The sequence below is a fragment of the Mytilus galloprovincialis genome, chromosome 2 (assembly GCF_965363235.1).
Source record: "Mytilus galloprovincialis chromosome 2, xbMytGall1.hap1.1, whole genome shotgun sequence".
Lineage (NCBI taxonomy): Eukaryota > Metazoa > Mollusca > Bivalvia > Mytilida > Mytilidae > Mytilus > Mytilus galloprovincialis.
This window is the reverse complement of record NC_134839.1, coordinates 83925163-83941892: the sequence shown is the minus strand read 5'-3', so window position 1 is coordinate 83941892 and position 16730 is coordinate 83925163. Positions and strand designations below refer to the sequence as shown.

At 31.9% G+C, this 16730-nt stretch overlaps 1 protein-coding gene across 14 annotated transcripts in view; it reads right to left on the bottom strand.

The window, feature by feature from the left end:
• Positions 1-8155: 8155 nt before the first annotated feature.
• Positions 8156-16730, bottom strand: part of LOC143064634 (uncharacterized) — a 34626-nt gene continuing 26051 nt past the window's right edge. For 12 of the 14 annotated variants that reach the window (XM_076237590.1, XM_076237599.1, XM_076237600.1 and 9 more), the window contains 5 exons: positions 16352-16387; positions 15106-15222; positions 12069-12590; positions 9602-9637; positions 8156-8684 (listed from right to left, as the gene is read on the bottom strand). In XM_076237590.1, the coding sequence (XP_076093705.1) occupies positions 9618-9637; positions 12069-12590; positions 15106-15222; positions 16352-16387 (695 nt within the window). In that variant the 3' untranslated portion in view covers positions 8156-8684; positions 9602-9617. Of the gene's footprint in view, positions 8685-9601; positions 9638-12055; positions 12591-15105; positions 15223-16351; positions 16388-16730 lie in introns of all 14 variants that reach the window. The other 2 variants (XM_076237591.1, XM_076237595.1) reach the window with 2 other exon arrangements.

Sequence of the window (16730 nt, the reverse complement as noted above, 5' to 3'; positions counted from 1 at the left end):
GCAAACCAGGCTCGACTTTCATTAGGAAATATGTTAAATAAGTTCTTAGAGAGACATTTTAGCATATTGCAATTTATTTTTAATGTTCTAGTACAAACGCGTCGCTATTATGATATTTTATATGCTTGAATTTTCCAAATGATTTTGACTGGGTTCGTGATTACCAATGTTTAGTTTTAGGTTTAGATTTTTGTTATTAATAACGTTGTCTGTCTTTCCGTCGTTTTTACTTTTTATTTGATGTTGCGGTCTGTTTTGTTTGACTTGTGATATTTTTTATTGTCACCTTGGTATCTTTTCCCTCCTTATCCATTTCCAGTGTAGATAATAAACAACAATTAACGTTCTGTTTCTTTGATTATTTGTTTACTAGTATATCCGGTTTATCTTTCCATTTTGACAGCGTTTGATCTTTACTTCAAAATAGTTCTAACTATATTGATGTCTATTCTTCGTGTAACTTTTGATAGTAAATGGTCTAGATAGAAAAGGGGAGGTTTGTATGCACGTAAATCTGGTATGTTTAACACAGAAAATGTTGTGTCGGTAGAAAGTGAGGATATATGATCCATGTCGTCTTGTTGATGGTTTAATCCACCATTTTCTACATTTGAAAATGCCTATACCAAGTCAGGAATATGGCAGTTCTTGTCCATTCGTTTTTGATGTGTTTTGTCATTTGAATGTCAGGGACTTTCCGATTTGTTTTCCTCTGAGTTCAATATTTTTGTGATTTTACTTTTTATCTATATAATGTAAAAGAAGTGCGAAAGATACCAGAGGGACATTCAAGCTCATAGAACGAAAAATAAACTGACAACGTCACGACTAAAAAAGAAAAAGACAAACAGACAAGTAAAAGTACACAAGATACAGCCCGTAACAGAGTAGTGATCGAATTCGCGTTTCTTTACCGTCAGAATAAGTTACGTTATCGACAAACTTATTTCAGAAGTCACATAATTTAATTTTCTTCATCGACAAAATATTTCATGCCCAACGTGTAAGTTTTCATTGTTTAAGTCGATGTTTTTTTATACACAGTAAAACATTTTTTATAATCAACCTCTGTCATTGGCATTTTCATTTTAACGGTAAAGGATCAAATACGGGATCTCCGAAATTTCTATCATTTGTTACGAGGAAATCATTATTCAATCGAACATATGTCTTTGTTCATGACACATATTAGGGGATGACCATTTGATATTCTGGGGGGGGGGGGGGGGGGGGAGGGGGGCAGGAGGATTTGTTTTTGATCGGTTATTTATTTTTGTAAACTAAGAGGACAGATTATTCATTTTCTGCACTATTGAAGCAAGATTTTTCATTTTCATTAAAGCAAGGGACTGATTATTCATTTTCACAACCATATTTTTGATATTCGAAAACATACAATTTTTTAAATGATTTGTTTATTATAAATAATACATATAGTATAGTCAAGTCATTATGTTCCATTTAATAAGATTAAGCATCCCCCTCTGCAGAAATGAATCTTTTAAATTCCCAACTGCATATACATGTATTGCATACATACATAGTATTGAAGTTTAGTTATAAGTAGGAACTTTTAAATGTATTGGCAAACATACTACGCCGAGCGGAGCGAGGCAAAATTTTTTTTGAAGGGTTTTGGAGCCACTGAAGGCCCAAGAAGCTATAGAACAAATGATGCAAAATCATGCTTTCTGGGTGTTCCGAAGACCCTTTCATAATCTGAAAATGAAGTTTTGTTTTAATAATTTTTTGACAATATTTTGGTCTCAAAGCAAAATGTATAAATTCAGTGCAAGACTGAAGTTTCTAGGGACAACATCAAAAGATCAATGTGCATGGTAAAGCAAAAATGGAATTCACATAGTTAGGCCTGTGGCTGCTGTTTTTTTTTTAAACTCATGATCAAGTTCATAACAAAATTACTAGATTACAAAAGGAATGCAACACTAACAAAATACAGAAGGGCAATCAATGAACAAAAGACAAATAAATAAGAAACATTGATCCCGAATAATCAGGGCTATAAGTCTGAGGGAAAACAGAACTTTCTTCTTGCAAGGCCGTGAACACAATTTGATATAGAGACAAGCGTTTGGTTTTGAAATTTCCTACATGTAGTTACGGCCCTGTTAAAATAAAGGTGAGGTAAGGTTTCCTGAGACAACATACCTCAAGTTAAATGAAACCAATTTTCAGACATTTCAACACAGGCACTTGTCTCAGAAAATATTTTTCCTATATACCTTAATATAACACGTGTTATATTAAGGTATATAGGAAAAAAAAATTCTGAGACAAGTGCCTGTGCATTTCAAGTATATTTAAATAATATTTATACTTTTGTTATTAAAATATTTGGGAAGTGTTTCCCGATTTTTTGGGGGAAAAAAGATGAATTTATGAAGAATCTGGTGCCATCTCATACTTTCGATTAGACCTGCTGAGTTATTTATTTTCTATACATTGCAAGTCAGGTAATTTATTTTCAAACTACCACAGAACAAATCATTTATTTTTTTTGTGTGATTATCAAGGCTGAGTTATCTATTTTCAAAATCCTCCTGCCCCCCCCCCCCCCAGAATATCAAATGGTCATCCCCTTATGAAATACAAAGGAGTTGAAATGATCAAATACTTTCGAACTGACGGAAACAAAAATACATAATCTAGAATGTGTGTTCTGTCATAAACAATGGCTTCGTCGTGCGAATCGACGAGATCATGTTACATGTAACTGATCTTAGCTGTAGAAACAGTTGGTGCGACCTCGATAAAATCTTTATCAATTTAATATAAGCGATAAATATTCATGACTACAATGATAATGAATTTATTGGAGTCACATCCACTGTTTCTACTGTAAACATGATCTCGTCGGTTAGTGCAATTAAGAAACTTTTAAAGATTGAGATTGTTGGTTTATTCTTTACACCTTCGAGGTATTAAAATTATTTCAGTGTTTATTTAAAGTTAAATTTATTTTCAAATCTCTTCTGTTTAAAATTGTCGAAACTTCCGTTTAAGATTTCTGTGGTAAACTATCTATTCTATAGTTAGGACCATTTTATAATAAATACCCTTTTGTACAAGAATACTTTCTTTATAGAAGTATAGATCTGCTGGTTATAGATTTTTTTTATAACTTTCATTATTGTGACGACGCGCTATCACGGTGGGTATGGTTGTCCTGCGAGAGAACGTTCTGTGCTGGTGATTTGGTCCTGTAAGTTGCTGGTGGGTCCTGATTCTGTGCTGGTGGGTTTGTTTACATTGTATCAGAACGGCAATAAAACGACTGTTTTGTTGCTTAATTTTTCTCTGATGCGTCATAAGTACCATGCAAAGTATATTACAACAATATTATATTGCAAAAGTCATGCAAGTTCGTTAAACGGTATTGTCCTGACGCTGTGCTGGTGATAAGAAAAACGGTCCTGGTTCTGTGCTCCTATGTCCTGGTTCTGTTCCTTTATATTTGAGTTAAAAGTGGCATACATTCAAGATCCTTGATGCTGTACTGTTATTGACTAATTAACTGTTGTCTGCTTTCTTGAAATTGACATTGTTGTGAATCTGTTTACTGTTATTATGAGAGAAAAAATACCCCTATTTTTTTATTTTTTTTAAATTAACTGTAATCTTATTTATTGGCCTGTTAATGGAACCCTTCTTGACCCCTTTTAAGATAAGAAAATATGTTTACGATTTTCGGGATTACGATCATTTTGCAAGATCACCAAAATACGTTGTAATTTATACAATACTTATATAAAGTAGATGATGTGGTATGTTCGTTGTCAATGGACAAATTTCCATAAGAAACCAAAGGAAGTATGTGTTAACAACCATACGTCATCGTACGACCTTCAACAATAACCCATAAAAAAATGTAAAAGGTTTTGCATAAAAATGGAGAGCAAAAATATAGAACAAAGGACGTTCTGAGCGTTTGAATCATATGTCTTTAGCAGCTTAAAACACATTTGTTTGTGAACAATTGAGTGCTGACTATTAGAATGACAATAGTATTGTGGGTTTGTTTGTTTGGGTTTTTTTTTTGGGGGGGGGGGGGGGGGGATAAGTTAGAGCGAGGTTACAGTGAAAGTTTTAAGCTTGGAATAGTTTCCCGTAAGATTTAAAAGTTGTATTTTAAAAGAAAAATGTATCTTATAGCTATCAAGAATCACTTGTTGTATCTGTAAGATTTTTTCAACATATTTTTTTTTGTCTGAACGGTTATCAGGTATTTGTTTTCGAAAGTTCGATAGAACACTAAACAAAATTTCACTATTTTCCTTTCGAAGTAGCCTGGTCCTACAGACAGAGACAGAAAGATGTGTCATTTGTCGGACTAGTCTACTCTTAAAGTAGGGTAGTTTACATAACCTAACAATGACTTTTCTAATCAGCAAGCAAGATAACCAAAGATATTCCCTCTGTCTACACACTCATTGAAATCGGCTTTAATATTGCAAAAGTTCAAGCAATTTGGGCAAAACTTACCGAGTAAAAAAAATCAAAATGTCTATCTACCTTGCACATTTCAGAAAATTCAGATCAGATAACGAAACTGGGTCCAGCAACATTTATAAGCAATTTAAGATTTTGATCCTCACAGTTACAACGAATCATTTTAAATACAAAATTACCAGTTGCACTCTTGTGTATATCTATTAATATATGTATACGGATAAAGTTATGAAAGGCAGCAGAGTCACCAGGGTGAGGAGTCCATGTCATCTGAAATAAATGCTAAGCATAGATCTAGAAAGCGACAGATAATCATGACATTAAAAAAACTCTCTTCTTTTCGACTTTTTTCGAACAAATTGACACATAAAATGAATTATATAGTATTGTGGAATTTTTAACTTGTGTTCAATTCATTGGTTACACCTTTTACTAGGATAACGATCCTGTCAAGTATGAGCTGGGTAAAATATTTCAGAAAAGAAGATGGAAATGTTTCCGTGCGTCAGGTGCAACAGCATACGAACAGCTAACATGCCTCGTCAGCTAGGGTGGAATCTAAAAAGTCCACGAAAATTTGATTTAAAACCTTTATTCGTTCCAACAAAGTTATTGAGATTTTGTTGAGGATTTAACCATCTACGACAACAAGAATTTTTTTTTAGAATTTACAGCTCTTCTATAAATATATGCAAAGCAAACCATTGATTAAATTGCTTGCTATGATTGTTTGGATGTTTGTAAACGACAGGTAAGTAGTCTGTTTACTATATACTAGAATTTGTTTGGACAATAAACGTTAACTTCAATTCCTGTCAGTTTGTATTTGTACAATCAAATCCCAGTATGTATTGAAACTCCGCCTACCTATTTTTTGAAAACATCCAAGCAAACATAGCAAGCAAGTCAATCAAAGTTTTTTTTGCATGCTTTTATAGAAGAGCTGTACTATATAATGCAAGCGTTTAAGTCTTTCGCCAAAAAATACTATCAATTTCTTTTTGTCCTATGTAAACTTCCGTACCATTTCCTTCCATTCATGATCATTAAATTGAACTGTAAAATATTTCTTGGTACCTTCTTAATTCCTTTATAAGTCTTATGTAAACATATTAATTATGACAATAAATGTTGTGAGCACAAGATTCACTGCACACTTTTAAAGTTCTGCTTCATCAAACATTAAAATGTGAACTTAAGTTTTGAGACTTTTTTAATCGACACGATTGGGATTTTTGTATATGAGAACATGGTTTATCTATTAGTAGAAAATGCAGCACCGTATCAGGACCCACCAGCACAATGACAGGACCCACCAGCACAGTATCAGGACATGAATAAATTGAGAAAATGCTAAATTTTAATAAATTGCAATGTTTTTTTCACAAAATAGTTTTGTCGTGTGGATTGCGGTATAGAAAGCGGACTCTATGAGCATTTTTTGTTTTCTTTTTTCAGTCCGAGATTTTCTGAAAATGAGCATTTTTGTGTTACGCTTACTGAAACAGTTTGAAGGGTCAACTTTTTATTGGTTTACATATGAACCCATAAGAAACAAAATTGAAAAATCTCAACTGTTTTCTTCCATTTTTTATGAGTGAAAACGTCAAAAATCATCATTTTCGTCTTTGTTTACATTTTTTCATTGATCACCAGCACCCGTCAGGACCGAATCACCAGCACAGAACGTTCTCTCGCAGGACAACCATACCCACCGTGGCTATGAAGTTCAGATTAATTAATAAATGAAGTTGTATATAAATTTTTGGTCATAAACACCAATCTTTTAAACAGTTCGACGAGTGCGTCAGTGTTACAGTAGTCTGTTTACTGTAAGTTACTAAGCTTGGCCCGATTCATCTGTCATTTATGGAAACTAATTCATCACTTTCTGAGACATTCATTTTTATTTCACCATCAGACATGGAGCTACATTTGTAACTAAAGGAAAACTCTCAAATTAAAGAAATTTGACATGATATACTGAAACTTTCTTATAATCAATTAAACGACTGCTTTTCGTAGATATGTGATTTTTCATGGTCAACCTTTTTCATTGTTAACGGACATTTTGAGATTTTTTATTGTAAAAAAATGGTGTTTTTTAAAGAAATCAACATTCAAAATTTAGAACTTCATGAACATGTACAGGAAGCAAAATTATTGCACATCTATGTACTACTTAAAATTGTACTTCGATCTGTTGCGTCCTTAAAATGTTCTGACCGTCCTAAGATTTAATGTACGGAAATGTTTCAGTAAATTAAATTCAAATCCGAGTTGAATGTTTTTGACACACAAAAAGAGAAACCAGAATCTCTTGATGACCAAACGTATGTACACGTTGGGGCGATTTAGAGCTTTTCAGAAGGAGTGAGATTCCACCCTTGTTGAAAGCCTTGTGGAGACCTCTAGATTTTTAAATTCCCTCCGCTTTTCTCATGGATGGAGTGTGGTCGCTCTGTAAATTACCCCATATCTTTTCATTTTCCTATTTACCGAAGGTTCCATGTGAAAATTTTCATTGAATCATATCTGTTAAACTAAATGTACAAAACAGGCTCAGGAAAAGGCGAAATTTCTTTTTCAAACCCGAACTAGAAATCCATTTTTTTCTAATAGAGCACCTTACATTATCGTCAATGAGTTCAGGCATGTGAAAAATTATATAATCATACACAAGAAACCATGAACACGCTTTCAGCAATGATTTTTACCTATTTAATATTAAGTAAATATTAACATGTACATGTATTTGATAAAGTACAGATATAACAAAGAAACTGCCCGGTATCCGACGTTAGAGTACACTTTTTACTGCACGCGTAGTCGGGTGCGTTCACTACGAGGACACTTATACTCAACTGCGCGTGAAGTAAAAAAATTATTCTCTGTGTGTACCATTGCAAGAAATAGTTTTGCTCGTTATTTTGTCATATTAAAAAAAATTCTCAACAAAATTTTCCCGTTTAAACTGTACTAGAAAAAAGTTTGGCATGTGAATCGGACGAAGACACATTCTAACCGAAGTACAAATACCAGTCCTCCCTTTTGTGAAAACATATGAGAAAACATTTCAAAGTTATTGATTGAATTCAAATCCATCACACATACGGTACACATTGTAGTCCGAAAAAATAAAGGACTTCATTCCTATCAAACACCTTTTTAATTGTTTACCAGTATATTTCTTTTAGTTTTGGGTAAAATTGTAAAGGAAATAATACTATCAAGACGTCCTTCCATAAATCTTTTTTTTTCTGTTCTGACTTTGAAGAAATGGCTACTTTTCGCCCAATCGAAATGGTGCATGGACATATTTTGTTTCATATTATTAGAATTATTTTCAATGTTATCGGTATTAAACTTGATTATCGACACATGAAAGTTTGTCAGCACTGTCAATCTTTTTAACGTTAAAGTACCAATAGTTCGGTCACTACTCAATTAAGTTTGTCGATAACGTAGCTAATTTTGACGGTAAAGAAACATCAATTCGATCACTTCTCTGTTACGGGCTGTACGACATAGAAAACTAGACTAAGCAAAGCGAATCCCACTGAAAATTAGGGGTTATCTCAGGTGATCCGGAAGGGTAAGCAGATCCTACTCCACATTTAGTAATTGTTTTATAACGTTCATTTTTGTCAGTAACTCTAACACATTTTGACATAAATCAGCCGTGTTTTCATAAAAATATTTTATTTTACAAATATACATTAACGATTAACAATGTAACCAACAGTGTGACATATATCACGCTTAAACTCTTCAGAAAAGGTATGCGAAATAAATAACAAAACTTTCTACATATTTTAACGAATCCAGCCGACAATTTACGTAAGGATGCACATAAACCTTATAGTTAATAAAAAATAAGCACATTACCACTATGCATTTACTGGTGACGCTGAAATATGTACGACCAGTCTACAATTGCAACACATGAATATACACAAAAAAATAATTATATTAATTATACTAATTATAGTTTTTAACTTTTAACATCTTATTGAAATGTACATTGGTTCTTTTGTAAACAAACTATCGATCACTGTGTAACTTATTTATTGAGATATATATTTTTGTAGCTTTTTTATATGTATTTCATATATATTTTAATGTCTTTCACCAACAAACATTAGTTCTGTTGATAGAAAAAGGAGACAGATTTCTGTAAGTATAGTAGTCGACATCCCTTGCATCTTCTCTAACTACAATAAAATTAGATATCATGTAAAAAATGTATTAATCCGTATATCATTGCATGTTTTAAAATACGCTTGATTCTAATAAAAAAAAATACCGCACTCCAACGCAAATTCAAAATGTGAAGTCTATAAAAAGTGACAAAATAAAACCATACCAAATCAACGGAACAAGGGGAGAACAAATGCCATATTCCTAACTTGGTACAGGCATTTTTTTCGATGAAAATGGTAGGTTAAAAATGCTTTTTACAGCTAGGTAAACCACAAATTTACTAATAACTAAGACATACACCACAATTGACTAAGCAATTCAAAGAAACATACTAAGCAATCGAAAGGGAGGTTGATACTTTTAAACTTAACCCGCTTGCCTTCAAAGACTTGTTGACGTTAGTCTTTTATAAGAGCAAGCATATATAATTATTATAAAACAGTTGTTGATAATCATTGTACATTAGTTATATTACACGAACGCCTTTTACGCGGTTTAGTCCAAACAAATGATCTAAAACGCAGATTTAGATTTTGATCTTCCATGTTTTATTTACAGTTTCATCTAATTTGCTTTAAAAAAAACCCGATGTAAAGCATATTTGGTAAACAGGTACTTGATTCTTACACAGTTTGATTTTTGTATCTTTTATTGTTTTTTTATATTTTTTTTGTATTTGTACAGTTCGTTGGCTAAATTTGTACTGCACTGTGCGTTAACAGTATTAAAAGTAGAGTAGTATGGTGGAAATGTATGTTTTCCAATTTATGACAGAGATCGCTATCACTTGAGTTTTATATCAATTGTCAGATACATACTTCATGTGCATACATTTTTTTACTTTGTATAATGGAGACTTGTTTATGAGTCGGCCACAATAACGTTTGTGAGTTTTTGATATTATTCCAAGTATAGTTACGCTACTTACCTAATAGTTCAAAGACCTATCGTTGCCATAGTTCAACTGAAATGTTAACATGAAACATTGTAAAAACGAAACATTGTAAAAATGAAACATTGTAAAAATGTCACAATCAAACGAGAATTAGTATGTCTGATAACATCTGTGCTAGCCATTGGTTACGATCCAGTCCCCTCCTATCAACCCTTGGTAAATTAAGCCAGTATTTGTGATTTCAGTGCTACACCATCTACCGATAGATGAAATCATGCCCATTCCGACTTCACCATTCCTGACCAATGGCAGCACTTGGACTCTCCTAAGTGTCGAGGTGTAAAAATGACTGTGTCTAGTGTTCACAAAATTTCTTGAAGCAGAATTCGAAAATAGACGTTGACATTTTAACATTTTTCGCTAGAAACATATCAGGAACGTCAGTTGGTTAGAAACAGCAATTGTTTATTTACATTTTCTACATTTACACGTGATAATCTTGAAAGGTATTTTTGATTAGATGCAGCCACCTTCAATTGCGACAAATCAATAGCATTACCTCGTGAATTTGAAATTCTATCATAATCTGTCAAAGGTGGAGAAAAGGGGACTTAGCTAGCGAAGATGATTTGATTACTGATCAATTCATATTTTAAAATTTGTCAGTATCCAAAATATCATATTGATTTGTTATTGTAACTGAATAGAAGAAGTAATTAAACTAAACGATAGAAGCAAACAAATAGAAAAAACTTTCAAATGAAAAGAGAGTAAATTAATCTTTAATAATATCCATTATAGAAAACGCATTAATTATCATCCGCATGTCAAAAAGCCCTTCTTCAAGCAAGGTTTTCAAATTTAAGGTATTAATTCTTATATTCAACAGTTATTTTAAATTGGGAGTATGAATGGATACAATTAAGCAGCAGGAAAGGAAAGCATCTGCATTAAAGCATTCAATTTGTTTGCATCAATGCATTTCATTTCAAATTTCAAAGATATTATCTAAATGTTGATACAAGGCACTTGCCCAATATGAAAATACATGAAAAGCCCAAGATATGCAACAGAAACATTAAAATCTCAAAGAATGATTTAAGAAATTAATCTATTACCGTCAGTCAGCGAAAGTTTTCCAAAAGCTTCACTGAAATACACTGACAGGTACAGGAGTAAACAGATCGGATGAAGTGACCAAAATATGTTTTCATTTACCTGTTTGCTTTGATATGCGTAGTGTATATATGTAATAAAACCCTTCTTTTTTACCTGATATGCAAGCAATCTCATTCTTTTAAAAAAAGCATTAACAGTAACATATTTTTTTTCTTGCAGTGTTTAAAAATACCTTTGGTTGGTTATGAAATGTATTGTAAATAACACGTTTGGGTGTAGTGATGATTCTTCCTGTCGACTGTTTTTCTTTGGTTTACAACATACTAAGGAATTATGTTTTTGGGAGAAGTGAAAACGAGGTGGATACCAATAAACCATCAAAACTAATTAGGCAAAAAAACAAACAAACAAACAAACCGGACACAGCATGACACAAACACAAATATCTTCTTCTATTGTAACCTTGTCTACTACAGGTTGTATATTTAAAAATCCAACTCTGATTGTTATTCAAATACATACCAAGGTAGATATCGTCATGAACTTTTTTGTAATATTTCTTGCTCTTTATAAAGCATCAAGAAAAAAAAAGATAATTTCTTTACGTCATTTCAACACAGAAATTGAGCCAGTGATTTAATCATAAATCAGACTTATATTTCTGATTACCAAAAGTTATACATTAAGAACTTGTGGTTGGAGACTAAATGCTTCCTTCACTCGGATTTTCATATCTATATTAACTTTCTAATGAATCCAATTCACTAAAACCAATGATAGACTCTTTTTTTGATTTTGAAGTTAAGTATGAGCTCTCACTCCACGTTGAGAGTCAGACTTTTACTATTAAGATGAAAAATCACAATAAAGTGTTGTTCCTTTCCTTTTTTCTAATGTGGTTAGGGATGTTTTTGTCATGAATTAAGACACCATAGCAGTTCATGTCCATTGCAAAAGAGACGTTATCTAAATTACATTTTAAACCCTCTTGCAAATTATAATCAATTGAACAATTTTTTTTTAAGAATGTTCTGTGGCTATTTTTACACTTAATACCAACAAAAATACTAATGGTACACCACGGTCAATTCCTCATAGTTTACCAAGCATACAATCAATGATATAATCACGGTCAGTTCAGCAAAGATTAGAATCATTTTAGATATACATTTTTTTATTGTGAAAATGAATACCGGAAAAGTTCTGAATTTTAAATCGTTTATAAAATTAAATATATATGTTTGCAGTATTTTGAGAGCGAACTTTCCGCTCTGCCATTTTCATTGTATGCCAAAAAAAGTGTTTGAAAGATCATACATGTATATAGTGTATTTGCATAAGCTAAGCTAGTAATAAAAGCAAGCATACCTTTACGACTTACTTGGCACCCCACCAATACTGGATGACAAATCTGATTCTGTTCTTTCGAAACCCTCTATCCCGGATACTGTTCCTGGTGGTGCTACCCCTTTGGATGGAGAAAATGTTGAAGTTTTTTCAGTTCGCATTCCTGGGAAACCTGACATGTTAGATCCAGATCCTGGAAAGCTAGCCATTCCAGATGGAGTTTCAGTTGCTTGATTAGCAGATGGTGCAGATATAAAATCTGATCCTGGAAAACTGTTTACTTCAGACCTAGTCTCGCTTCCAGGAAAACCGGATGCAACAAACGGCACTTCTGATCCAGAAATTGAGACACTCGATTTTTGAGATTCTACAGCATTCCCCATTCCGGGGAAACTTGATGCTACGTCTGTACCTGCTCCAGGGAAACTGGAGGAACTTGCTCCACCAAAGCTGGATGTACCAGATCCAGGAAAGCTGGACTCGAAATTTGCACTAGGGAATTCGGAAAATGTTGGTGCTTCTGTAGGTTCGGTCATTACTGGAGCTACCATGTTTCCTATTGGAAGATCAGTTTAGGTATTATATAACTTGAATAATCAAGCACTAAAACTATTTAGTCTTTTACATTACAATCTAGCTCCGTTATTGAAGTTTCTTTTTTTTTTAAAAAAGGCGTTACTTAAAAGCTAAAAAAAGTCACATATGAAGTAAATCAGTTGTTTTCAATACTAAGTTCTACATAAAAAAATAAGTGGTACTAAAAATAAGTATTAGTACCTGAAAAGTTTATCATGTGATAAACTAAAGGGTATATCGTAGCTGGTAGAGGATACACATTTTCGATATTACAAGTATAAAAGTGAATTCTCTTTACAAACATACAAATCGTTCTGTATTTTTTTGTTAACTTGTTTTGTTTCCAAATTACACAAAGATTAATCGTATTGATACATTTTTTACTCTGAATTATGTTTAGTATGTATATAAGAAAATTTGTTATTAATTCTTACCGAGGTTTGTACATAACAAAGTGTCTTTTCAAGGAAGGCATATATATTTGTGCTTAACAGTATAAATATTCCCGTTTAAACAAATTGAAGTTGCATTTTTGAATTGCTTTATAAGTATCTAAATGACACGCAGTATTTATACAATGTACTGACGAGTAAGCAAGGATATAGTCAACATTTTATAGAATGAATTTTTACGTAGATGGACATAGCTTATCATTTGGAATTTATATTTGTATTAACATTTAATACAACAATGGAAATTAAAAAGAAAACATATTTTTTTTTCAAATACTAAAGTATTTCAAAATAAAATTTTATACATATAGTATGAGTTTTATATGTATGAAAGAACAAGACAAGTTGATTTTCAGTAGTGCTCAACAATTATAAATCATTAATTTAAAAATAAACATCATAGAGTAAAGAAAAAGGAAATGTACTCCTGATAAAATATGCATGAATATTGATAGATACTTGTTGCAGTTTTACGAGACCACATATTCACGTTGTCTGTCTAAATACACATTTTCAGTAATATTTTAGCACTCCTTATAAAATCACTCAATATTTTTTGGCACAAAAAACAAGATGAATTAATTTTTATAGTTTATGGAAATACCTATTTGCTGAAAAAGAAAAAAATATTTCATTTGATCTAATAAAAATAATTTATGTTTCGTATTTTTTAATGTTCTTGATAAAAGTTCATTAAAATAGTATTCCTTGAGATTGGATAAAGTTTTATTTGTTTTCAAGTTATAAGTGGCCAAATGTGTGTCGTATTGTTTGAATTTGTTGTAAGTTTCTTTATATTGTCTTCGAATTAAAACATGAAGACCATCATCAGTAGACCTGAGTGTGGTTGTTAAGAATACATACGCTGGTTTATATCAAAATATTGACGCATAATCTGTAAGGGGTATTTTTTTTTCTAACTAACACATTCTTTTGAATGCATGAATTATTTTCTCTGGATTTTAAGAAAAACATTCAAATTTTCCATGCACAGGAATTTGAGGGGATATCTTCATTGATTACAGCTTTAAACAATTGAATAAAGTACGAAGTTAAAGAGCATTGAGGACCAAAAAATGCTAAAAGTTTTGCCAAATACAGCTAAGGTAATGTATTCCTGTAATGTAGAAAAGCCTTAGTATTTCAACACTTCCAAGTTTTGTTAACAGTTAATTTATAAACATGACCATTTCAATGATAATTCATGTAAACAGAGAAGTGTTGACTACTGGGCTGGTGATACCCTCGGGGAATAAAAACTCCACCAGCTGTGGCATCGACCAAGTGGTTAGAAATAAAAAGGACCATGATTTGCACTTTCACATCAAATTATAACTGTTTCCTTGAGATTTCAATGTCACGAACAATACTTTTTCCACATTGGCTTTTCGTTGTCACTGTTCTCAAAACATGCTGTTTTAAAAACCGAAATATTTTTCTTGTATCACACATGCATAAAGATTGCAACTAAAATGATGCACTAAGGGTGCTTCTATAATTTTATCGATTGACGTCAATTCATTCCACCCTCATGAACAAACACAAATAAAAGAAGCTGAATATGTGCATCAAATACTAGTATACATACATTTAAAATATAATGTAAAAATATATGCCACCTTACATATTGATCAGATTTGAGTGATTCAAAATTTAAAAAAAGTTGATAGAATTTATGGAATAAATTATTTGACGAGAAATATTTCAATTTAATTATCAATAGAAATTGGTATTTTTGGGGCTTCAATTTTATCGATCTAAAACAAATCAGAAGGGAAATGGTTATAACTATTAGTTATTATTAGTAGTATCATATTAAATTATATTTCACATTATTATGTGGTGGATTACCAAAACCCTCAAACTTATGATAGACTCTGGAATAAACTTAAACATGCATACATCTGCTGAAATTTCTAAATAATTGGTTTAGTGCAGGATGGACTAGTTTAAAAGCGAAATAACGCCACGAAAACTGATTATTTATAAGGTAAAAAATCTCAGTTTTTCTACATCGTTGTTAAATATTGAAGACTGACTTACTATTTCGCTCATCAATAAGATTTTGGAGAATTTGCATCATTTCACCAAGATTATTTTTGTCAGCATTAGTAAGATCAAGGACTGCCATGACAAGTCCATTCCCGCGCTGATATATTCCTGTAAAGCAATAGTGTGCAGAAGCAATGCAAGACAACAATTAGTGAAACGGATACATTAACCAATTAAACCAGGAGTGCGCCTTATGGCATATTCTGACCTTGTGAGAACAGATTATTACAATATATATATATGTTATAAAAGTTTTTTTATACATCTCATGCGTTTAAAAATAAAGTTATATATTCTACAGATTACAAAGGAAGGTTGTGATAACAATGTTAGAAATTAAAGCAAAGGCAAGCAAGCAATAATATATTTTAACATATATTAACAGTGTCGGATTAAGAGGAGTTGGTACAGAATATTAATTATAATGAGGTTTTGTCGTTTAAAAACCTGAGAGAAAAAAAAGCGAAATTTTCGATTTATTTGTAATATTGTCGAAAAATCTGAACATTATAAAAACTTGTATTCCTTTAGAAAAATATCATGTTCTTTAAATGTGCTGAAATAGTAAATTTTTTATTGCATTCTAGTAGTAACATTTCAATTCGAAACTTAACTACCATTTCAAATTACATGCAAATATGTGAAAGTGTATGTTACATTCATTTTAAAATTAATATATATATAAAAAGAAAGTATAAGCATGTTCATTTCAAAGGAAACTGAAACACGATTGCTATGTAATTCTGGCATCTTTTTCGCGACGAAACTACTTTTGATACGATTTGAAAAGAATTGCGACGCATTCTACGACAGATTCTAGTCATTTTTCTGCTCCGAGCCGAAAAGACAAGAATCTAAATCATCACATTTCTGGCATGAACAGGAATGAAACTCCTTCGTTTATTCAAATTTCCAAACTACTATTCACGATACTGTACGTTCTCCCATCAGGAAACACATACTTATTCCATTACAAATTTTAAGTTATTTAAGATATCTTACGCCGTACAAAGTATCAATGCAACACAAAGCTATCATAAACCCTGCAGTTATCAGATGAGTAGTTGGTTTGATTATATGTTTGCATGAAAAATATTGATATGGAGATGTTAAAGGATAGAAATGACTGTTAAAAGTACATATTAATTACAATGCTCTCATTTTGGAAATATAATGGTGTACAGGATGTGTTAAGCTAAATATGTTATGAAATACTTTCATATTTAGAAATATTTACCTGTTTTTGGTGGTGTAACATCAGCTGAGTTAACACCTACAATTACAATATCAAGTATATTTTATTTTATAGACAATTTCAAAAGGATTTTCTTATCCCAGGCATAGATTACCGTACCCGTATTTGGCACAACTTTTTGGAATTTTGGGTCCTCAATGCTCTTTAAACTTTGTACTTGTTTGGCTTTATAAATATTTTGATCTGAGAGTCACTGATGAGTCTTATGTAGACGAAACGCGAGTTTGGTGTATTTAATTATAATCCAGGTACCTGTGATAACTACTTTCATATAGCGGTTTTTGAATAACAATCATATTCTTTACGGAAAATATGTGTGTTCTAGTATTTACAGCGTCCAATCATAATCATCTTCTAAATT